The sequence below is a fragment of the Bombyx mandarina genome, chromosome 12, assembly GCF_030267445.1.
Source record: "Bombyx mandarina strain Sakado chromosome 12, ASM3026744v2".
Classification (NCBI taxonomy): domain Eukaryota; kingdom Metazoa; phylum Arthropoda; class Insecta; order Lepidoptera; family Bombycidae; genus Bombyx; species Bombyx mandarina.
Window position 1 is genome coordinate 2819371 of NC_143219.1, and position 24389 is coordinate 2843759.

At 42.7% G+C, this 24389-nt stretch overlaps 2 protein-coding genes and 1 pseudogene across 2 annotated transcripts; all 3 read left to right on the forward strand.

Moving 5' to 3' along the window:
• The first annotated feature begins 101 nt into the window (after nucleotides 1-101).
• Nucleotides 102-20185, forward strand: LOC149501731 (ecdysone oxidase-like). The gene is made up of 4 exons (XM_089732069.1): nucleotides 102-237; nucleotides 15627-15776; nucleotides 17625-17758; nucleotides 18592-20185. The coding sequence occupies exons 2-4, from the start codon at nucleotides 15635-15637 to the stop codon at nucleotides 20122-20124; spliced, it is 1809 nt and encodes a 602-aa protein (XP_089588195.1). The 5' UTR covers nucleotides 102-237; nucleotides 15627-15634; the 3' UTR covers nucleotides 20125-20185.
• Nucleotides 292-1698, forward strand: LOC149501732 (uncharacterized; annotated as a pseudogene).
• LOC114253566 (uncharacterized) lies at nucleotides 6485-7030 on the forward strand. Its single transcript, XM_089731766.1, has one exon. The coding sequence runs from the start codon at nucleotides 6485-6487 to the stop codon at nucleotides 7028-7030; it is 546 nt and encodes a 181-aa protein (XP_089587892.1).
• Nucleotides 20186-24389: the final 4204 nt, after the last annotated feature.

Genomic DNA, 24389 nt, shown 5'->3' on the forward strand with positions numbered 1-24389 from the left:
TAGGCAGACGAGCATACGGCCCACCTGATGGTGAGTGGTTACCGTCGCCCATGGACTTCAGCAATGCCAGGGGCAGAGCCAAGCCGCTGCCTGCCGGGTGACGTCGAGTGTGAACACAAGTGTCTTCGAAGTTTTCCGGGTTTTTCTTGTTAATATTCGTCTATTTCCTGTTGACTTGCGCTACTGATTCGTGTTAGTGTTGGTTGTGCCGTGTATGCCACATATATCTGTTGTGCCGTGAGTGTAAATTTTAATATATTGTATTTGTTCTATTATTAATAGGTAAGAATCATGGATGACCCGCACGATCCCGGGGAGGTTATAAAGGACCACGTGCGCCCCACTCGCAAAACTTTTCTTTTGAGATGGATATTGATCGACCCAATTCCAGAAAACGACCACCACAGTCTGAGGAAAACATTCCCCCTAAAAAACTATTACCAATCTTTCACAAACTTCGCCGTCGATTCAGTCTACTTACACACATCCCGATTTTGTAGAACGTAAGACCCGTTACTCTGATGACATTGCCCCTTTTCTAGTCCACGTTAGTAAGACGGTAACAGATGTGTCTGCTGGCCCCACCTTAAAACCCATCAAATTTGGACACTTTCTATTTAGAAACAACATAAAGAATGTAATCCAGGATGGTGTGAAATGCATTGGCCGCAACAGGGTTTCAGTGGAGTTTAAATCCGCTGCTGCGGCTAACGCTTTTTTAGAACACCCAGCACTTCAGCCGGCTAAATTTGAAGCGAACATCTCACCTTATAATGTTACACGAATGGGAATCGTGCGTGATGTTCCAGTAGAATGGACTTTAAAGGAGCTGGTCCAATCGCTAGAAGTTCCTGCTGGCTGCAGTGCAGTCATTAAAGCACGCCGCTTGAATAGGAAGAAGATACAAAACAATATCCCTACCTGGATACCTACCCAATCTGTAATCTGCTTTTAACCTTCTCTGGTCAAAAGCTTCCAAATCGTATTTCCTGCTTTTTTACTTTCTGTTGAGGTATATGTCCTCCCCATTATTCAGTGCAACAAGTGCTGCCGATTGGGCCATATTTCAACGCAGTGCCGATCCGCCCCTCGCAGCTTTATTTGCTCCCAAGCCCACGAAGGAATTACCTGCTCGAAGTCATCCCCACTATGCCTGTTCTGTTCCGGCCCCCACTGACACATCCTGCCCAGAGCACAGTCGACAAAAATCAATCAAATTAGTTACGTCATAGGAAATCATCTCATATTTAGAAGCATCGGCTAGATTCTCACAGGCGAGAAGATTATTTGCAGAAACTGCCCGAATTACTCTATCATTTCCGTCCACGTATCCTCCAACAATTAACACAGACCCCTCTCAGCCACTCCATTCCAATTCTCAACCCTCTTCTTAAAAGAAGACTGTTACTATAGCCCGACACCCTTATTCTGCTGTCCTAAGCCCAGGCTATGGTAGAGAAGCCCACCGTCGTATTGTAGATACTCCAGCCTCTACCACCCCCAATGGATGCGCTCTGTTATCCCCCAACCCCTTAACAAGAAAATCTAATAGAACTTCTCTTGTCCACCCTCATCAACATCATTTCGAAAATGAATGAAGTGGCCCTACCGAACAACGTCTATCAAAAACTGATTCAGCTGATTTCGATTTTCAACAATGTTCCTAACAATCCTACAGTGGAATTGTCGCAGCAATAGATAAAAAAAGCTGAACTGATTTTTCTCATAAATAAGCAGACCCAGTCTCTCCCAGTTCCCGCCCTTCGTTGGTCTGGAAGAATGTCAGGAGATTTCGCGGATCCGTACCTGTAGACCACAATTCTTCTTCCAACGACCCATCGGTTTGGGTCGATTTATTCTCAAGTCGACTAACTCCCCCTTACGTCCCCACCTTAGCTGAGTCTTCTTCCCTTCCCCCTCCCCTCTCACCTACTCCTGATACTCTTGAGGCCCCTTTTTCTGTGGACGGACTCACTTCAGTTTTGGAGTCTCTTAAGGACTCGTCCCCTGGAGTTGATGGAATACCTTATTCATTCATTGTTAAATGTAGCTCTACGTCCAAATTAATATTGTTAAACGTATTAAATAATATTTATTCTTTAGGAATCCCTCCAGATGAATGCAAAACTCAAATAATCGTCCCTATTCTCAAACCAGCAAAACCTAGTAACGAGTCAAGTAGCTACCGTCCCATCGCCCTATCACGTATCATGAGCAAAATATTAGATCACCTTGTTAAAAATAGATTTGAGTGGCTTGTGGAGAGTAGAGGCATCCTCCCTGCAAGTCAATTTGGCTTTAGGAAGGAATTGAGCACCATGGATAGCGTAGGTTGCCTTGCAACGGATATATGCATTGCTCTCTCTAAAGGAAAGTCCTTGGTTGGGGTGTTTCTTGACATTGTATCCGCATTGTCCTTCTTCCTGAACTCAGGCAAAAAACGCTTCAGCTGAGTATTCCAGAGAAGAGAAGATCGTTAACTTCATATCTAATCTATTTTCTTCTAGAGCCATTTTAATTTCTTCCCGAAATTCTTTACTTCCTTCTAGACTTCTATGGAAGGGCCTCCCTCAGAGATCAGTTTTAAGCCCACTACTATACAACTAGTATACCTACGTCCTAGAACTTTTGGTAAATTCATTCTGCAACGTACTACAATATGTGGATGATTTGGCTCTATATGTCTCAGCCAAGGACTTAGGGGATGCCTCTACTCGCTTCAACTTTCTCCATGACAGGTTAGATAATCATGGTCTATCCCTTTCAGTTGAGAAGAGCAGTGTAGTGGCATTCTCTCGCATGCGATCTATTCCCGACGTCATTGTCTCATTTGTTGGCAAAATATTCCCAGTGCGAGACTCAGTAAAATTTCTCGGGGTCGTTCTTGACTCGCGTATGTCTGGTGTCGAACACATTCAATAAGTGCGAAAAGAACATCCATATCCTTCGCTCCCTGTCAGGTGTATGGTGGGGATCACACCCCTACACACAAAACTGTTACTGTTATATAACGCCTTGATGCGCATTTTGATTATGGCATCCACATTCTAGAACCTTTTTTTTTCGGGCCGGGGGCCGAACCTCCTACAAGGTCTCCGCGCCTAGGGGGCGCGCGGGGTATGTGGGACTGGTCCGCGACTGCGAGACCGCGGGCCCAAGGATGTTTTTAGGGCCTTACCCACTAAACGACACCTCTGCACTCTTCGCCCAAGCGTCCGATCCCCTTCGAGGTCAGAACCCGGATGAGGTAAGGGGGTTACCGCGGTCAACACTACAACCAGACGGCGCAGCTCACCACCAGGACGCCCAGCCGACGGAGTCTTCGAGGCAAATCGAAGGCTCTGAAACGTCAGCCATCTCGGTACGGCAGCCCGTCGGGTCGAAACGCGATACACCACCGACCGGGTTGCTCTTCCACAGTATGTTCGGCGATGACAGCGACGACGACAATGCGGACTGCCACCTCCGATCCCCGGCTCGGCGGCGGTGGCACGGAGCCAAGAGGGAAGAAGAGCTCTCCCTCTCCCGTTCCACCGCCTCCTTCTGCGCGATGGTGGACTCGCAGAAGTCGAGCATCGCCTGCCAGGACTCATCGCTGCCGAGCATCGTAGCCACGACAAGGTGATATTCACTGACTCTAGAAGCTGCCTACAGGCTATCCTTGCAAACCAACTCAGATCCAAGTCAAAATTCCCTTTTGTTCTGAAAATCAAAGAAATTATTTTTCGGTGTCAGGTGTCTGGCATAAAAGTCACCCTAGCTTGGATCCCGGGACATAGTCGTATAGTGGGTAATGAGAGTGCCGATCAGTGTGCTAAGGATGCCACGACACCAGGTAGTGATACTCATTACACAACCTGTGCACAAGATCTAATGTCTCTAGGCAAGGCCGATCTCGTATCGTGCTGGAATGAAGCGTGGAATCTTTCAAAACGCATTAAAGGTAAATATTACGCGGATGTTCAAGACTCTTGCTCATTCAACCAACGTTGCTCAGCCAACAAGAAGGTCACGTCGACAATATGTAGGTCATGCTTTTGCTTCGGTTCACTTAGCTAAAATAAGGGTCAAAGATAGCTCCTTCTGTGAATGTGGGCTCGACGAGGGATCAGCAGAACACATTTTCTTTAACTGCCCTAGAATTTTACGAAGTGCTACCGGACACTATCCCCAGACCGCCGAATTTCAAATCTTTGTTGGGCCTTGTACATACACCTTTTGTAAATATTTTATGTGAATATGTTAACCAGAATAACATTAGACTATAGGTTGTTTGTTCTTACTAACCTTCTAACAATCTGTTTTGTTATATAACTAGTCAGGTCATAAGTATTGTCACACAGTAAAAACTTTTCTTTTAGAATGCTGGCCACAAAAAAGTTTATTGAATTCGAATTTCGAATTGTTCATGAAAATAAAAATGTATACTTTTAGAATTTTACTCATTTTTAAATATGGAGTGGACGCTTAAAGAAGACCGTGTTGCAGTTATTGCGTTGCATCGTTCCGGTTACGCGCCAATTCAAATTTTTAACATACTGAAAAATTTGAATATAACCAAAAGATTCGTTTATCGTACCATCAAACGATACAATGAAGACTCTAGTGTAGATGACAGGTCAAGTAGTGGTCGCCCTCGGTCTGTTAGGACTCCAGCAGTGATAAAAGCTGTGAAGGCGCGAATTCAAAGAAATCCCAAACGTAAGCAGAAACTGTTGGCCCTTCAGATGGGGTCAAGCAGAACCACGGTGAAAAGGGTGTTAAATGAAGACTTAGGGCTTCGGGCATATCGAAGAAAAACAGGACATCGTTTGAATGCTCGTCTAATGGACCTGAGACTGAAGAGATGCCGCGCTTTGTTGAAGCGGTACGCGGGAAAAAAATATCGGGAAATTCTTTTTTCGGATGAAAAATTTTTTACCGTAGAAGAGAGCTACAACAAACAAAATGATAAGGTGTACGCACACAGTAGTGAAGAAGCGAGCAACCGTATTCCGCATGTCCAACGAGGTCATTTTCCATCCTCGCTCATGGTATGGTTGGGAGTTTCTTATTGGGGCTTAACAGAGGTACATTTTTGTGAGAAAGGTGTAAAAACGAATGCAGTTGTGTATCAAAATACAGTCCTGACGAACCTTGTGGAACCTGTTTCTCATACCGTGTTCAATAACAGGCACTGGGTATTCCAACAAGATTCGGCGCCAGCTCATAGAGCGAAGAGCACACAAGACTGGCTGGCGGCGCGTGAAATCGACTTCATCCGGCACGAAGACTGGCCCTCCTCCAGTCCAGATTTGAATCCGTTAGATTACAAGATATGGCAACACTTGGAGGAAAAGGCGTGCTCAAAGCCTCATCCCAATTTGGAGTCACTCAAGACATCCTTGATTAAGGCAGCCGCCGATATTGACATGGACCTCGTTCGTGCTGCGATAGACGACTGGCCGCGCAGATTGAAGGCCTGTATTCAAAATCACGGAGGTCATTTTGAATAAACTTTAGTGTCATAAGAATCTATGTTTTATTAAGTTCATTTTGGTATATGAATGGTTACATAATGAATAAACTTGTTTCAATTATTTTACATTAAACATGTGACAGAATTTATGACCTGACTAGGTATATTGTTTATTTTGTTTTAGGTAAGTAATTCAACAGTCGATTACTTTGTAAAATAATAATAATTAAAATTGATGTAACCTTGTGCAATCACGAAGCCCACCCAACAAACAAGAGCCCAAGCCACACCTAAAGACATCTGGGCACAACCAAAACCACAGACCCAAGCTCTATAAACTGGATTTTGGCAAAATCAAAAATGACCGCCATTATAAAAAAATGAATATCTGCAACTGTATTGCAGATATTAATTTTTTTCGTTTTGGTTTCTTTTGATTCTACATCAATAAGACTAATTATTACATATTATGTATTTAATAATAATTAAAGACTATGTGGCGACTCACTTACTCGCCACTACTTGGGCAACCGCCTTACAATTCGACAAAATCGCTGTCGCCTATGAATTCAGGCAATCATCTATTATTGTTGTTTAACACTTCGAAATCTTAAGAAACTGCGGGCAGTACTCATCGATATTTGTTGTGCTACCCATCGTTCGTGTCAGTGCTTTACTACTCCTGTATGTTCGTTCTTTTTCATACCACTTGTGTCATAGTTTGTTAGTGTATATTTGTATCTACAATAAACTATTTAAAGCAGTACATATTCATACTCACTGTGTAAACCATCCTTCGTGTCAGCGCCTACCTAATACAGCTAGAAGCAGAATTAATACAGTGGTACTTCTACAGTGGTGACCCTCGACAGCAAGAAGAACCGAAGATAAGTGGATCATATGTATAATTAATTATCGTATACATTATCGTTTTCGGCTATAACATTTTTGTTCAACAAGGTAGACGCAAAATATTTTTAGCCGGTGGTCCAAGTCATACTGAGCGTGTTTCAATATTTATCCGGTATGGCCCAAAAAGAAGATCCAAAGATGTCTCAAGAGATCTACAGAGTTGGTGTGCGCATTCCACCATTCTGCTCAGAGGACCCAGAAATGTGGTTTAGTCAGATAGAGATGCAATTTAAGCTCTCAGGGATATCTGTGGACGATACTAAGTTTACGTATGTGTCTGCGAACCTGGAACCACAATACGCCAAGGAGGTGAGAGACATCATAACGAAACCGCCAGCTTCAAATAAATACGAAAAACTCAAAACAGAGCTGATCAAGCGACTATCTATATCACAGGAGAAGCGTGTAAGACAACTCCTCATGCACGAAGAACTCGGAGATCGGAAACCGTCTCAGTTTCTACGCCACTTGACAAGTCTAGCTGGTTCAGACGTTCCATCTGATTTCATAATAACTATCTGGACCAGTCGTCTGCCTGTGAACGTGCAAACAGCAGTCGCTACGATTAAAGGATCGTCAATGGAGAAGCTAAGTGACTTGGCAGATGTCGTATATGAAATGGCCCCAACAGTACCACAGGTGGCAAGCGCGTCTTCCTAAGCCCAAGGCAATGAGCAAGGCAATCCGACGATGAGTGAGATGGCCCAGCAAATCAATTCACTGACACAACAAATCAGCTTGCTCTTTAAACAGGTGGCTGGAAGAAGCCGTTCAAGAAATAGATCTAGGCGCCGCTGGAATGGTCGTTCTCAAAGTCGCTCCAAGCCTAGACAACCACCCGCAGATCACCCTTACTGTTTCTACCACTTTACTTATGGGACCAAAGCTCATAAGTGCAAACAGCCATGCAGTTTCGCGTCGGAAAACTCCTGGGGCGGTCGGAAGTAGCGGCCAACGACTGCCCACATTCTTCAGGCCGTCTTTTTATCACCGACCGTACTTCAAAAATGCAGTTCCTAGTGGACACTGGTTCCGATCTGTGTGTTTTTCCACGGTCGGCTGTGAAGGCGCCCTGTACCAAGTCGAAATATGATCTCGTAGCTGCCAATAATTCTATTATACACACCTATGGCCCTGTAACTCTCCATTTAGACTTTGGACTAAGAAGAGACTTCGCGTGGAAATTCACTGTTGCAGACGTTTCTAAGCCCATAATCGGAGTGGATTTCTTATCTTACTACAACTTACTCGTCGATTGCAGAAAACAACGTATTATTGATGGCATCACTTCTCTGTCTGCAGTCGCGACACCTATCGGGATGACTAAAGACCTTCCTTCTGTCAAATCCGTCACTGGAGAAACTGACTTCCACGATATCCTGCGTGAGTTCCCAGAAATCACAAGGCCAGCAGGTATGCTCTCTACCACATTTAAGCATAACACCGTTCATCATATTAGAACTACACCGGGACCTCCAGTTGCTTGCAAGCCTCGACGTTTGGATCCAGTACGTATGCAAGCCGCGAAGAAAGAGTTCGAGGATATGTTGGCAAGCGGCGTAGCCCGGCGTTCAGAGAGTGCATGGTCTTCTACTCTGCACTTGGTAAAGAAGAAAGATGACGGATGGCGTCCTTGTGGTGATTACCGATCACTGAATGCGAGGACTATACCTGATAGATATCCGGTACGTCACATCCATGACTTCTCACAACAACTTTCTGGATGTTCCATATTTTCTAAAATCGATTTAGTGAAGGCTTATCATCAGATAGCCGTTAATCCTGAGGATATACCTAAAACAGCCATCACTACTCCGTTTGGACTTTACGAATTTCCATTTATGACCTTTGGTTTGAGGAATGCCGCTCAGACATTCCAAAGGTTCATAGATGAGGTGCTACTAGGCCTCGATTTCACCTATGGATATATTGATGATATATTATTGTTTTCTTCATCGCTAGAGGAACATAAGTGCCATCTACGTCAACTCTTTGATCGTCTCCGGCAGTATGGCATTCTGGTGAACACAACAAAATGTACTTTTGGTCAATCGGTCGTGGAATTCCTAGGATATGAAGTATCTGCTACAGGTACTAAACCATTGGACACTAAAGTCCAAGCTATCCAGGAATTTGCTGCTCCCAAGACTGTGAAAGAACTCCGAAGATTCTTAGGCATGCTTAATTTCTACCGCCGTTTCATACCTAACGCCGCCCAGTTACAAGCTCCGTTGAACAACGCTCTGGCAGGAGTTAAAATGAAAGGTTCACATCCTGTGGATATGGATGCAGTCATGCTAAAAGCCTTTGAGGACTGTAAGACTTCTTTATCTCAGGCAACGCTTTTGTCTCACCCGGATCCAACCGCTGATCTTGCGATTGTCACTGATGCGTCTCTCACAGCAATCGGAGCTGTTCTACAACAAAAGAGAGGTGAACATTGGGAACCACTCGCTTTCTACTCCCACAAGCTTAGTTCCACCCAATCAAAGTACAGTCCATATGATCGAGAATTACTGTCAGTTTATGAGGCAATAAAACACTTTCGACACATGATCGAAGCGAGAAATTTCACCGTCTTCACTGATCATAAACCGCTGACTTTTGCCTTCTCAGTAAACAGGGAGAAATGTTCACCAAGGCAATTCAGATATCTCGACTACATATCACAGTTTACTACGGATATTAAATATATACCTGGAAAAGATAACGTAGTCGCCGACGCACTTTCTCGGGTGGATGAAGTCGCTCCATGTATCGACTATGAACGTCTTGCACGGTCTCAGGAACAAGATCCAGAGCTGCAAGATCTTCTGCGTAATGGAAGTTCTCTAAAATTAGAAAAGTTATCTTCCGAGTATAGTAGCTTACCCGTTTATTGCGACACCAGTGTGCATCCTCCACGACCATTCATCACAAAAGATATGCGAAGACAAGTCTTCAACACACTGCATGGACTTCATCACCCAGGATCGTCAGCTACAGTCCGACTGGTTGCGCAAAGATTTGTGTGGCCAGGGATTCGGAAAGACTGTAGAGAGTGGTCAAGACAATGCTTAAACTGTCAGAGAAGTAAAGTAACTCGCCATACAGTTTCTCCTCTTTCTTCTTTCCTTACTCCTTCGTCAAGATTCACTCATATCCATCTTGACATCGTAGGGCCTCTAAATCTATCTGCTGGTTTCAGGTACTGCCTCACTGTCATTGACCGCTTCACCCGATGGCCTGAGGCGATACCACTCAGCGAAATTACAGCTGAAGCTTGTGCTGCCGCCCTCGTTACCGGCTGGATTGCCAGATTTGGATGTCCACTGAGGGTGACTACCGACCGCGGTCGTCAATTCGAGAGCCACTTATTCAAAGCCATAGCTGCATTAATAGGTGCTCACCACTTCCGGACTACCGCATATCACCCCGCCGCCAACGGAATAGTCGAACGAATGCATCGCCAGTTGAAGGCAGCCATCATGTGCCATACATCTTCGCAATGGACTGAAGCACTTCCTCTAGTACTGATGGGCATGCGCAGTTCCTGGAAAGATGACATTAACGCATCCCCTGCAGAGCTGGTGTACGGCGAGCCCCTCTGTCTGCCAGGTCAATTCATTTCACCAAATGAAGACTACAAAGTGTCTGACGTCACCCAGTATGCAACTCGTCTACGTGCATGCATGGCGAATTTGACACCGAGACCACATCCTGGCATAGCAATTCACCATTTTATATACCTCGTGATTTACATACAACCTCCCATGTCTTCATCCGACAAGATCATGTGCGTGGTTCTCTGGTACCACCATATGCTGGTCCCTTCAAGGTTGTCAAAAGGCAGCCAAAATTCTTCACTGTCGAAGTTCGAGGGAAGCTTGTAAATGTCTCCATAGATCGTCTGAAGCCGGCCTACATGACGAGAGTTCCAGAAGGTGTATCTCTAACCAAGCCTGTTGAAAAGACCACAAGAAGCGGCCGAAAGATTAAACTGCCTGATTACTATCGACCGTAGCCACGGTCTCGCCGGGGGAGTGATGTGGCGACTCACTTACTCGCCACTACTTGGGCAACCGCCTTACAATTCGACAAAATCGCTGTCGCCTATGAATTCAGGCAATCATCTATTATTGTTGTTTAACACTTCGAAATCTTAAGAAACTGCGGGCAGTACTCATCGATATTTGTTGTGCTACCCATCGTTCGTGTCAGTGCTTTACTACTCCTGTATGTTCGTTCTTTTTCATACCACTTGTGTCATAGTTTGTTAGTGTATATTTGTATCTACAATAAACTATTTAAAGCAGTACATATTCATACTCACTGTGTAAACCATCCTTCGTGTCAGCGCCTACCTAATACAGCTAGAAGCAGAATTAATACAGTGGTACTTCTACAACTACAAAAAATAAGACAGGACTGTATATACGTAGTCTAATACAATTATTATTACTATTTCGACCTCACATTTCATGCTGGTAGCGGCATTCACGTTACTATGTGCGAGCATGTTTTGACATTAAACAAGTCTGTCTAAAACTAATAAGTAGAAGTATGTAAATGTTTCTTTGTTGATGCAGAGCATTGTCTTTTATTACCTCTATCAAACTTTGTTTTTTTTTTACTGCTTAGATGAGTGACGAGCTCACAGCCCACCTGGTGTTAAGTGGTTACTGGAGCCCATAGACATCTACAACGTAAATGCGCCACCCACCTTGAGATATAAGTTCTAAGGGTCTCAGTATAGTTACAACGGCTGCCCCACCCTTCAAACCGAAACGCATTACGGCTTCACGGCAGAAATAGGCAGGGTGCTGGTACCTACCAGCGCGGACTCACAAGTGTTCCTACCACCAGCAATTAGGTACGCAAATTATAATTTTGCGGGTTTGATTTTTATTACCACGATGTTATTCCTTCACCGTGGAAGTCAATCGTGAACATTGGTTGAGTACGTATTTCATTAGAATTGTATTGTATTGTATTTATAAGCAATCGTTCAACCCTTCGTCTAGCCCTAGGCTACCTTTTTCCTTTAACTTTTTCGAACCTTTAAAGATTTTCCTCAAAATAGGTTCGAAGGTTTGAGCGTGAATACAACTGACAAAGCTATTCGTATATAATCGAAAGAATAACGGGACTCCGAATACTAGGTATTGTCGACGGAGGTCAGTCCACGGGCGGACAGCTAGTTCAAAAAATGATATTTAAAATGTATGATGAATGTAACATCGGCTGTAAATAAGTCGTATTTTGAAGTCGTCGTGGCCTAAGCGATAAGACGTCCGGTGCATTCGTGTTGAGCGATGCACAGATGTTCGAATCTCAGGCGAGTACCAATGTTTCTAAGGAAATATGTACTTACCAAATGTCCACAATTGACTTCCACGGTGAAGGAATAACATCGTGTTATAAAAATCAAACCCACAAAATTATAATTTGCGTAATTACTGGTGGTAAGACGTAATGTGAGTCTGCACGAGTAGGATATGACGTTACTGGGTTCGTCCTGGATACGACGTTAAACTTCCTAGTCGTCAACCCGCATACCCAGCGAGGTGACTTAAGGGCACAAATTTCCCAATGACAGGACACAGAATGCTACGGCCCCCAGTACCCGGCAGCTCTACTATTCCTGGCCATGGCGGCGGTCACGGTAACGGTAGGGCAGGGGGTGCGAAGAATCCCTGCTTGGTAGGCCACCATAAACAACTAACCATTGGCACGTTTAACATCCGGACTTTGAGGCGAGATGAGGATGTGGAAGAGCTGGAAGTAGAATTGGGGTCCATTAAATGGCATATACTTGGACCTTCGGAGGTCCGTGCAGAGGGCGAGGACATCGTCATCCTCGAGTCTGGAAACCTCTTCTACTACCGCGAAGGAGACCAGCTCTCTCAGGGCGGTGTTGGGTTCATCTTTCACAAAGCCATAGCTAACAACGTCGTGGAGCTATCGAGTATGTCGTCGCGGGTGGTGTACATCGTAGCTCTCAGAGAGATATATTACTCAAGGTCGTGCAAGTATATGCACCAACGGCGACACACCCTAATTGTGAGGTTGAGGCCTTATATGAAGCCATCTCTAAGGCCATTCATAACACCACCAAGACCCACTTCAACGTTGTAGTTGGCGACTTCAACGCCAAAGTGTGAGTACTAGGGGAAGACGAATTCATAATCGGACGGTATGGTTTGGGGTCGAGAAATCACAGAGGACAAATGCTTGTCAATTTTCTGCAGATGGAGGGGCTCTATTTTATGAACTCGTTTTTCAAAAAGAAGCCCCAAAGGAGATGGACTTGACAAAGTGCTGACAAAGTGACACAGAACGAGATCGATTTTATCATGGCGGCTAAGAAGCGAATATTTACGGATGTCTCAGTGGTCAACAGGCTTAATGCCGGGAGTGACCACCGACTTATTCGAGGCACCCTAAATATCGACATAAGGCTTGAAAGAACCCGGTTGATGAGATCGACTCTGCGTCCTTCTCTTCCCCAAATTATCCAAGTTTTCGAAAAGTTCCAATTGAAACTTCAAAATCGATTTAATCTGCTGGATCCCACTGAGAACGTGAACGACGTGATGGAGAACATGGCGGCGACACTACGTGAAGTTGGCGGAAGATACTTTGGATCACAGCGGAGAGTTCGTGAAGCCAAGCTAACCCTTGAGACTCTGGCATTAATGAGGAAACGACGAGAAACTACACCATCCACAAGAGCTACAGCAGAGTACGCAATCTTAAATAAGGATGTCCAGAGGATGGTGAGGCGTGACTACCATAGCTTTAATTCTAGAAGCTGCAATACAGCGTAATAAAGGCTTTAAAGCCCTCGTACGGACGTCTAAAAGTGCTCCTTTGCTTAAGCTTAAGCGAGAAGATGGTTCTATAGTTACTTCTAAACCAGAAATCTTAGGTGAGGGCGAAAAATATTATGGCAAACTCTACGCAATGCACACTTCTCTACCTACACCCGCCAACCGAGCTAGTGACAGCCGAGCACCGCTTACTCGGCATTACTCGGATGATGTCCCGGACATCAGCATCGGAGAGATTAGAATGGCCCTGGAACAGCTCAAAAATAGTAGGGCGCCTGTTGAAGATGGAATTACTACGGAGCTGCTGAAATCCGGAGGGGTTCCTATCCTGAAGAAATTACAGAGCTTGAACGATTCCGTCATACATAACGGGACTATATCATTGGCGTGGACAAGGAGTCGGGTCGTGTTGTTCTTCAAGAAAGGTGATAAAACTTTGTTGAAGAACTATAGACCGATATCTCTTTTGAGCCACGTCTACAAGGTCTTTTCTAGGGTGATTACTAATCGTCTCGCCTGAAGGCTTGATGAATACCAGCCACCAGAGCAAGCTGGTTTTCGAAAGGGTTACAATACCGTAGACCATATTCACACACCCTCAGACAGATTATACAAAAGTCTACAGAATATAATCTGCAACTTTGCGTGGCTTTCGTGGACTACGAGAAAACCTTTGACTCTATCGAGACCTGGTCAGTTCTAGAATCTTTAGAGCGATGCCAGATAGATTATCGCTATATCGAGGTGTTGAAAAGTCTATACGTAGCCGCGACGACGACCATACAAATCCAGGATTACCAGTCTAGACCTATCAAGCTGCAGCGGGGTGTCCGACAGGGAGATGTTATATCTCCGAAACTGTTCACCGCTGCACTTGAAGATGTCTTTAAGACGCTAGACTGGGAAACACGTGGAATCGACGTCAACGGAGTACATCTCATACCTTCGATTTGCCGATGACAGTCATAATGTCGGAATCGCTGGAGGATCTCAGTCGTATGCTCAACGATCTCAATGCTGCTTCCCGATGCGTGGGCCTGTGGATGAACCTTGACAAGACGAAAGTCATGTTCAACGATCAAATCGTCCAGGGCCAAATTACTATCTCGAATGCAGTCATTGAAGAGGTAAAAGACTTTGTCTACCTCGGTCAGGCTATCCAGCTTGGCCAGGGTAGCTTCAATACAGAGATTGAGAGACGCATACGACTGGATTGGTCGGCATTTGGGAAATCCGTGCAATCCTCACCTCACAAATTCCTCAGTGCCTGAAGACAAAAGTCTTTAACGTTGAAGTCGTTGGATGCGGAAGGAGGAGGACTGCATTATGTGGAAAGCTTTGGGGAAGGCCTATGTCCAGCAGTGGGCAGATAAAGGCTGATGATGATGATGACGGGTAGGTGTACTATACTGAGGTAACTATACTGAGACCTTAGAACTCATATGTCAAGGTGGGTGGCGGCATTTACGTTGTAGATGTCTATGGGCTCCGGTAACCACTTAACATCAGGTGGGCTGTGAGCTTGTTCATCCAAGTGGGCAACAAACAAAAAAAACCTGCAGCTTGTTCTGGTCCAGCGGGGTATTCCGACACCAGCAGCAGCAACTAGAGCAGTCTAATCGCCATTCCAAGATGGCCGACTTAGAGCCGTCGACTACACCTCGACGACCGATGGGTCGGGAGTCCTAGGGGTGGCGCTGCGAGTCTGGTTGTAGTGTTAACCGCGGGAACCCCCCTACTGTGACTAACCTCTGATCCCTGGCGGGGATTAGACGTCGGATGAGAGAGTGCAAGGGGAGTCGTATGGTGGGTAGGGCTCTAAAAACATTCTTAGTCCCGAGGTCTGCTCCCAACATCTGTAGACCGTCATTTCCCACATACCCCGCGTGCCCCCTAGCGTGCACATCGTATGAGTTTCGACCCGTGCCTGATATCAACTTTAACGACAATCAACTTTATGACTCTTCCCGACATCTATTGGCGAGTAATAATACTATTTTTCATAATTGAGAGCAACTAACTGGTTTAAAGACACAATAACACTAAAGCAACTTCAGCAGATGGCGTTGTTAAGCCACCCGATGCCAATGAGTGTTTGGTTTAAGGCTAGACCAAGAAAATGAATTGTTTATTTATATTATTTGTGTCTTTTTAACTCACGTGTTCACTTAAAAATGCCTAAACGATCTTGGGATATTTCATCATTTTATCAATACCTATGTAATTCGTATTTAAATATCATTTCTAAAAAACACAATTCATAAAAAAAAATACCGGTCATCGTCTAGTAATATATCATACGACCAACTTACCGGTTAGTTAAATTATTAAGTAAACTTAGTTTTAAAGTGATCGTGGCCCATGCGACAATGCCGGTCGGTCGCTGTACCTACTATATTCATTCACAATGTCGTAATTAAACTTATTTTTTATTTATTTTACAGCTATCAAAATGGACTTTTTCAACAATATCGTTGCATCGGCTGAGGTTATGTCGTTAAAACCATTTACGGAGCTATTGCAAGCCGTTTTCGCTGTACTGGCAACATTGAACTTGAAGGTAGGAGGGTATCCGGAGCAAAACGTCTTACAAAGTAAGTATCTTTCTTTTTCTACTTATTAGTCCTACTAGGCTGGTAGCCTAGAGAGCTATTCCAACTACGTTGTGAGTGGTAGGTTATCTCACGGGGCTCAACCCGAGAGAATGTGCTAATACTCGCCCTAGCAGTGCTTCGCAGAATTTCCACTGGATCAGAGCTGGTTTGTGTCCATGGGTTAGTTCGCTCAGCGAACTAGTCGTCGTAATCATCGAGTACGAGGCCCGCTACCAGCATTCTAGCGCCTCTCAGGAGTGAAGTCATCATAAGAGCGACCGGTTGGGGGTGTATCGCGTTATGACCCGACAAACTGGTTATGACCCAGCGCGGTATCCCGAGATACCAGCGGCACACCCTAGGCAGCCTGACAGGCTGCCGACCTAAAGCAGCCAACGTCCAGAGCCTTCGATTCGACTCAAAGGCTCCGTCGGCAGGCGTTCTTGGGATAAACCGCGCGTCTGATTGCAGTTTTTTTTTATTGCTTAGATGGGTGGACGAGCTCACAGCCCACCTGGTGTTAACTGGTTGCTGGAGCCCATAGACATCTACAACGTAAATGCACCATCCACCTTGAGACATAAGTTCTAAGATCTCAGTATAGTTACAACGGCTGCCCCGCTCTTCAAACCGAAACGCATTACTGCTTCACGGCAGAAACAGGCAGGGCGGTGGTACCCGCGCGGACTCACAAGAGGTCCTACCACCAGTTGACTGCGATAACCTGCACTCCGCCTGAGTTCTGACCTCAGCGGGGATCGGACGCTCGGGCGAGAGTGCAGGAGTGTCGTTTAGTGGGTAGGGTCCTAAATACTATCCTTGGGAAATAATAAAATTATAGTATTGTTCTGGGTATTTAATATGTTTGCAAATTTTCCATTTGATCGAATGTCTTAAAGTTGGTGAAAGAAACCTCTTTTCGATATAAGTCGTACGTTACATGTCAGATGTTTGATATCACGTGTTTTACGCGATACAAAAATGAAAAAAAAAACGCGACATTAGATCGTAAAAGTAGCCTTAATTGTTTTTATGACTTTGAAAACAGGAGAAAATAATATACAATTAGAAATCACGACCCAAAATATCTATATCTATACTATCTATACTAATCTATACTAATATTATAAAGAGGAAAGATTTGTTTGTTTGTTTGTTTCGAATAGGCTCCGAAACTACTGGACCGATTTGAAAAATTCTTTTTCCATTAGACGCCGACATTGTCCCTGATGAACATAGGCTACTTTTTTTAAATTTTTTTTTATTTATTTTTTTGCTTTCATGTGTGTTTTAATGTTTCCGAAGCGAAGCAAGGGCGGGTCGCTATATAATATAATATAATATTATAAAGAGGAAAGATTTGTTTGTTTGTTTGTTTCGAATAGGCTCCGAAACTACTGGACCGATTTGAAAAATTCTTTTTCCATTAGAAGACGACATTGTCCCTGATGAACATAGGCTACTTTTTTTAAAAAAATATATTTTATTTTTTGATTTCATGTGTGTTTTAATGTTTCCGAAGCGAAGCGAGGGCGGGTCGCTAGTTTAAAAAATATAATTAGAATGATAAAAAATACGATTTTCAACAATTATTGATTTTAAATACTAATGACAGAATGTGGGTTACAAAGTTGACACGCGAATGTACCACGTCCGGCTGTCTACCCCTGGTGCCGAGATCAGAAAGAGGCCGTGAACGTGGCAATATGTTAGTGGTCCCCTCAACTCCCCTCTTCAACTCCGACCAGTCTGAAGTCACAGCTGTATTACGTCAGCAGGCCACGCCCACTTCCTAGGTCTTCTTTCCTTAGAATACCTATTAAACAAAAGTTTTCTTTTTGTCAACAGATCAAACATCTTACGATATAATAATTGTCGGCGCGGGTTCATCTGGCTGCGTCCTGGCCAACCGACTCTCTGAGATCTCAAACTGGACAGTACTGTTACTGGAGGCCGGAGAGGATCCTTCCATCGAATCCACGGTTATTATTATTTTTTTATTGCTTAGATGGGTGGACGAACTCACAACCCACCTGGTGTTAAGTGGTTACTGGAGCCCATAGACATCTACAACGTAAATGCGCCACCCACCTTGAGATATAAGTTCTAAGGTCTTAAGTATAGTTACAACGGCTGCCCCACCCTTCAAACCGAAACGCATTACTGCTTCACTTAGCTTACAAATAACAGACGCAGTTACGAATTACGATTACTCGACATGATATTACCAGTTTCAAGCTAAGTAGGTGAACCATGTCGACGGAAGAAAGCGGAATTGTTGTATATTGAAAAATCTAACTTTAAACTAGAGCCATAAAACTATTTCAAAAATTCATAACTTATATCTATACTAATATTATAAAGAGGAAAGATTTGTTTGTTTGTTTGTTTCGAATAGGCTCCGAAACTACTGGACCGATTTGAAAAATTCTTTTTCCATTAGAAGCCGACATTGTCCCTGATGAACACAGGCTACTTTTTTTAATTTTTTTTTAATTTTTTTTTTTTTGGTTTCATGTGTGTTTTAATGTTTCCGAAGCGAAGCGAGGGCGGGTCGCTAGTTAACTATATTTCGATGCCTCCAATGAACACTACCCTAACTCCAAATTGGTAGGTTTACAGGAGGAGAGCTTAAACGAAAAAAGTTGATAAATATATCTGCTATAATAAAGATTTTATGGTTTTTTCTTGTGTAACTAGCTGATTTACTCTTGCTTCGAACCCCATTTTATTTTTTTTATTTTTTTATTAATTTTTTTATTTATTTATTATATTATATTATATTATATTAAGCATTGTAAATATGATTCCAGAGATACCGGGATTATTTCCATTTGTTGATTACTCGTACGAAGATTGGAACTACAGAACCGTTAATGACGATTATTCAAGTCAAGCGCACACAGAAAAAAATATTCATTTGACGAGAGGCAAAATGGTTGGTGGCTCTAGTGGATCAAACTACATGTATTACGTTCGAGGGAACAGACATGACTATGACTCTTGGGAAGAAATGGGAAACAAAGGGTGGGGCTACGACTTTGTATTGCCATATTTTATTAATAGTGAACGACTTGAAGATACCGCAATATTGACGGGCACTACTGGATCTTTCCACGGGACAAAAGGCTACCTCGGTGTTACGAAATCAGACTGGGGGGATAGGGTAGATGATTATTTTACAGCCTTCAAACAAAATGAACGTAAAGTTCTATTGGACCAGAATGGACCCGAGCAGATGGGTTACGCACTACCGACATTTACTGTTGCTGATAATGTTCGCCAGAGCACAGGCTACGCTTTCTTGAGACCCATAAAAAATCGTAAAAATTTGTTTCTTTCAAGAAAGTCTTTCGTCAGGAAAGTTTTATTTAATGATGCAAAAGAAGCAGAAGCTGTAGAAGTCATGCAAAATGGTAAAATACTAATAATTAAAGCAAGACAAGAAATAATACTATCCGCTGGTGCAATAAACAGCCCGCAGCTATTGATGCTGTCAGGGATCGGCCCAAAAGAGCATCTAACTGAGATGGCCATTCCAGTTATCAGTGAATCACCAAACGTCGGAAAAAACTTACAAGACCATGCCACTGTTCCACTGATCATCACTGAAAATAAAAGCAAGGTCACTGTTGTTCAAAATGTTGAAACATTTACCAATTTAAATGAAATGCCCGCACCGTGTCTTATGGGATTCGCTGCCGTCAATAAAACGCAAACTACACCAGACTACCAAGTCAATTTTTTTGTATTTCCCGTTGGTACTATAATTCCTGTTTGGATTTGTAACTTTGTATTCGGTTTGGCTGACAGCATTTGCGTGTCTATGGCGAAGGCAGCACAGAAAAAAGGTGTTATTTTAGCTCTTGTAGTCCTTTTGTATCCAAAATCAACTGGTAAAGTTGTTCTTAAAAGCAAAAACCCTGAAGAACCTCCTTTAATTTACACAGGCTATTACTCTCAAGATGAAGATTTAGAAAATCATGCAAAATACATAGAAGACTTCGTGACTGTGCTCGATACAGAACACATGAAAAAAACTCACGCGCAACCTCTGAATCTAAATGTAAAACAATGCAAACATCACAAGTTTAATACCAGAAAATATTGGAAGTGTTTTGCTTTGAATGTAGTTACAACTCTCTGGCATCCTGTCGCTACTTGCGCTATGGGTCCTGAAGGAGTAGGGGTAATTGATGACAAACTGAGAGTACATGGTGTGAAGAAATTAAGAGTCATTGATGCCAGTTCGATGCCGAAGATAGTCGGTGGGAATACAAATGCTCCTACTATCATGATTGCTGATAAAGGAGCTGATATCATCAAAGCTGATCACGGCTTAATATGATTCATACGTGAATAATATTAATGTAAGTTATAATCTTTACAAATAAATGATTTTCCTAATTCTCGTGTCCAGTTTTTTCTGACGTTCAAATAGTGACATCGACCATTTCCAAACATGTCTCAGAAATATTCGTCGAATGTCACACGGTAGGCGTAGACACAAAAACTTTTATCCTTAAAAAAGTTTGTCATCTTACTGGATCCATTTCAATTTTACTTGCCACAGAACCTGCCAATGCCCTGTTAGGTCATAATTTGCCCCCAAATTCAGAATCGAATATTTCATAGAACAACTCTAAGCAACACAAAGAACAATTCTAAGTTACTGGCCACCATCAATATAACAAATGCTGTATGTGCAATTTGATCTTGGGATTCTAAATTGAAATTTTATTTGTTAAAGGACAATGCCCAAAAGTGGGCCAACTTTATGTCAAAACTATTTGTACTTGAAAAACTATGCCTTATTTTTTTACGTTGTTTAGTTTATGTATCAACATTTCTTTCGCCCTGGTATTGTTTTACAAAAAAATAAATTACTTATTTGATAACATCCCAAAACTTAGTGCCATATTTTTATAAATTCGCCAATAGGCAAAGGGCTTAGCCCATACAGCCTTATAGTAAACCTATATGCTGCCAAACGAAAGAGTTGTCTGTGACTTGAACAACAAATAAAAACAAAATAACTAATGGTTATAATTCAGACTATTTAGTTTATTTTTGTTTAATTCAATATTTATATATTGTAATAATAATTATTACTTAAAACCATGAGTTATTTTATTTAATATTTTTAGATATTAATGATTCCATTAGTAAAAATCTCAATGGCCTACCATTACTCTATTCTTATTATATATGATCAGAGAGTTTTGGCAGCAACCCGAGTGAAGCGTCACTTGAAGTTTTATTTTAATGTTTTTTAATAGTTTATTGTGATTGATAATATATAAATTGGGTGTTGTTTTGTGTATTAAACGTCAATAATCGTTGCTCACGATTATTGAGGCATTGGAATAAAACTGTGGCTAATATAGCGGTGACTGTTTTTTTTTTTTTGAAGATAAAAGGTCTGCGGAAATTCATGCTCACTCAATGAGCTATTCATCGAGTTGACGTCAAAACTCCCAAAAAGCAATAAAAAGAGATACACCGGCGTTTTATTGACATAAAAAAATATAACTACGACAGACTAGGCTGTATAGGCTACGCTCTTTGCCTGCTTATTGGCGAATTTAAAAACAACAACAACAATATCGTTGTCGGCTTCCGGATTTTCATTTCATTTTATTATTATTTTGAGGATAAAATAAAAATAAAATGTACGTAAGGGCTTATTTCTAGCAACATTAACCACAATTAACTTATTTAATACTGTAGAAAATGATGAAAGCGATTATTGATTTCGAAAAAAACAATTAACAACTTAATTTTAGCTACAGAACAAAACAGATTTCTCTTAAACCTTGCTGAGAATATAAAAATAGTTTTCTGAATATGAAACGATATTTCTTTGTCTATTAAATTAAGTTAAAACCATCATGACGCGACAACTTTTTTAGGGGCCCAAACGCCCATAGAAAATGGGCATTGTCCTTTAAGCTATTTGAACAATGAATTTACGATTTTTTCGTCAGATCTCGAAATTTCTTGAGGTAACGCCTCTTAGTTTCGGCGTCTTTAAATATGGTATTTTACTGGTGGTAGGACCTCTTGTGAGTCCGCGCGGGTGGGTACCACCACCCTGCCTATTTCTGCCGTGAAGCAGTAATGCGTTTCGGTTTGAAGGGTGGGGCAGCCGTTGTAACTTACTTGAGACCTTAGAACTTATATCTCAAGGTGGGTGGCGCATTGACGTTGTGGATGTCTATGGGTTCCAGTAACCACTTAACACCAGGTGGGCTGTGAGCTCGTCCACCCATCTAAGCAATAAAAAAAATAAAAAATATATGGAATAATATTTATGAAATAAGGCAGTTATTTCGTGTCGAGTCGTCATCAATGAACGGGCTATGTGATGCAACTATTATTTTCTAATCGGAATGCTATTTCCTAAAACCAGCCCTTTCAAAGAAATTTGTCATTCATCCTGGAATAGATACGGTTGTTAATCGAATCAAAAAAATTTGATTACAAGCATCATCGTTCAAACAGCTTGTTTTCTAGTTTGAACACCTTTTGGTTGGCACTGATTTACGAAATAATGATATGTTTAGAACGTAAATAAATATAACAGCTAATATAAGTTACTGGTAGCTAATTGGAAGTAGATCAGACCAAACAACAATGCTTAATTTAAATAGAAAAGTTTAATATTTGTTTATACTTCTCCTTGCCTTTGTTCCGCATTAAGTTGGGTGGACGTTGCATGCTTGAAGTAATAGCAGGTATGTTTAAGAACTATGCAATGCAAATCACTTATATATATGGTATACATATTATATATCTATTTGTTTTAATTATTCGTTGACGTAGGTATATACAAAAAAAACTGTTGCGCGTGCAACTTGGTGCACGTTTAAGAAGTGAAACTTCAACGCACATACCTCCAGGAATAAATAACATTTGCTTAGAAAGAAGCTGTTGCCGGTATTCGATGATTACCAAATGACTCCTGAGGTTTTACGTAATAATATTTTTAGTGATAATTTAAAACATTACTTTTGTTTAAAATATTACTCTTGTATAAAATACCGCTTTATATATGTCGCATCCGGGTCAATAGTTCGGAATATCAACGATACACAAACGTCAAAGTGACAGAATGGCCGTGTCGTGGTTGACGACTTTTAGTAATATTAAGACGGTGGTTTTGATTATTATTTTAAATGATGAAATGTTGTTTTGATAAATATCACAAAATGAAGGGTAGACTCCGTAACGCCACAGTTATAAAATGGCGGTACGTGGACAGAGTCGTGGCATTCCGTGTCAGACAGTCATTCAGTCTGTATCAGACGGTCCGTCCGTCTCAGTCAGTCAGTCGGTCTGTCGGTATGTGCAACGAAACTGTCGGTTTATCCTGTCATTGTGAAAGTTGTGTGTGTTGAGTTTCACTAACTATTATTGAAAAGTTTTATTTACTAAACTGAGTTCAATCGAATACGAGTGATGACGAAACTACCGCTTAGCCATCCCTGACGCTGCCGACATCAGAAGTGAGATCAGGACTCTACTTTCACTGGTGTGACGTGTTTGAACATGTTCGAAGTACAGCAAAAAAAAACATGATGCAGATCAGAATACTAGTAGTGGTACGCCACAAGAGCGTGAATGCAGCATACGTAAGTCGTGTCATAACGTCTGCTACCTCGATGGAAGATCTGAGCCACGAAGAAATCGTCACATCTTACGTTCTGGCTCATGTTGCCCAGTTGACTCTCGACTTATCACATGGCATTTACTAGCGGAAATACGACACGTAACAAGCTATTGCAAGAAATTAAGGCAAGTGCAAGTCTCAGATGAAACTTCGATCGCAATAATGGATTTGTCATGACGAGTGGGTAGTTCCGACAAGAATTATTTTAAGCGGCTGACTTCTGCTAGAGTTACATAGCACTAGTGCAGTAAACCAGGACATGAGACTGTGAATTGTCGCTGAAATTTTAGAATCTACTAGATTCAATACCAATAACATTACACGTTCGATGACTTCGAGCTCCAGCAAGCAAGCAAACAAGAAAGCAAGCAAGTTTCCGTGGGGAAGAAAAATTGACACATCTGAAGTCGTCGTGACCTGTAAGATAAGACGTCCGGTGCGTTCGTGTCTGGCGACGCGGCGGTGTTCGGGTCCCGCTGGCAGATGCAAGTTTTTCTGGTGAAGTGCGTGCTTGTGCGTGCTTGACAAGTGTTTGCGGTTGGCTTCCGCAGTGTGGGAGTAACATCGTGTAGGAGAGGTGGAACCCGCAAAATTGTAGTTTGCGTGGTGGCTGGTGGTAAAATGTCTTGTGAGTCTGCACAGGTAGCCGAAGGTGAGTCTTCCGCGGTCGCGGCCTACCCAGTCTGCGAGAACCGGGCAGATCGCCTCAACGGTACGGAGGCCGGCCGACGGGTCCGCCAAACGACGAGACCACGCCTCCAGCACGGACTGCCGAGATTGGAGCCCCCGCGCTCCAGCTACACTTGCGATAGGGCGCGCCGCCTCGTAGGAGACTGTGAGGTATCCTTGAATAACTCTGACTGCGATCGCGCGCTGCCGGCGTTACAGCGCGGCGACGTTCTCGTGGGTAAGGATGTGGCACCAGACGGGTGCTCCGTATA

Excerpts from the sequence above, each read along its gene's own strand:
- LOC114253566 (XM_089731766.1), top strand. The coding sequence starts at position 6,485 with ATGGCCCAAAAAGAAGATCCAAAGATGTCTCAAGAGATCTACAGAGTT.
- LOC149501731 (XM_089732069.1), top strand. The coding sequence starts at position 15,635 with ATGGACTTTTTCAACAATATCGTTGCATCGGCTGAGGTTATGTCGTTA. Across the intron at positions 15,777-17,624 it reads GGAGCAAAACGTCTTACAAA|ATCAAACATCTTACGATATA; the intron begins GTAAGTATCTTT and ends TTTTGTCAACAG. Across the intron at positions 17,759-18,591 it reads ATCCTTCCATCGAATCCACG|ATACCGGGATTATTTCCATT; the intron begins GTTATTATTATT and ends ATGATTCCAGAG.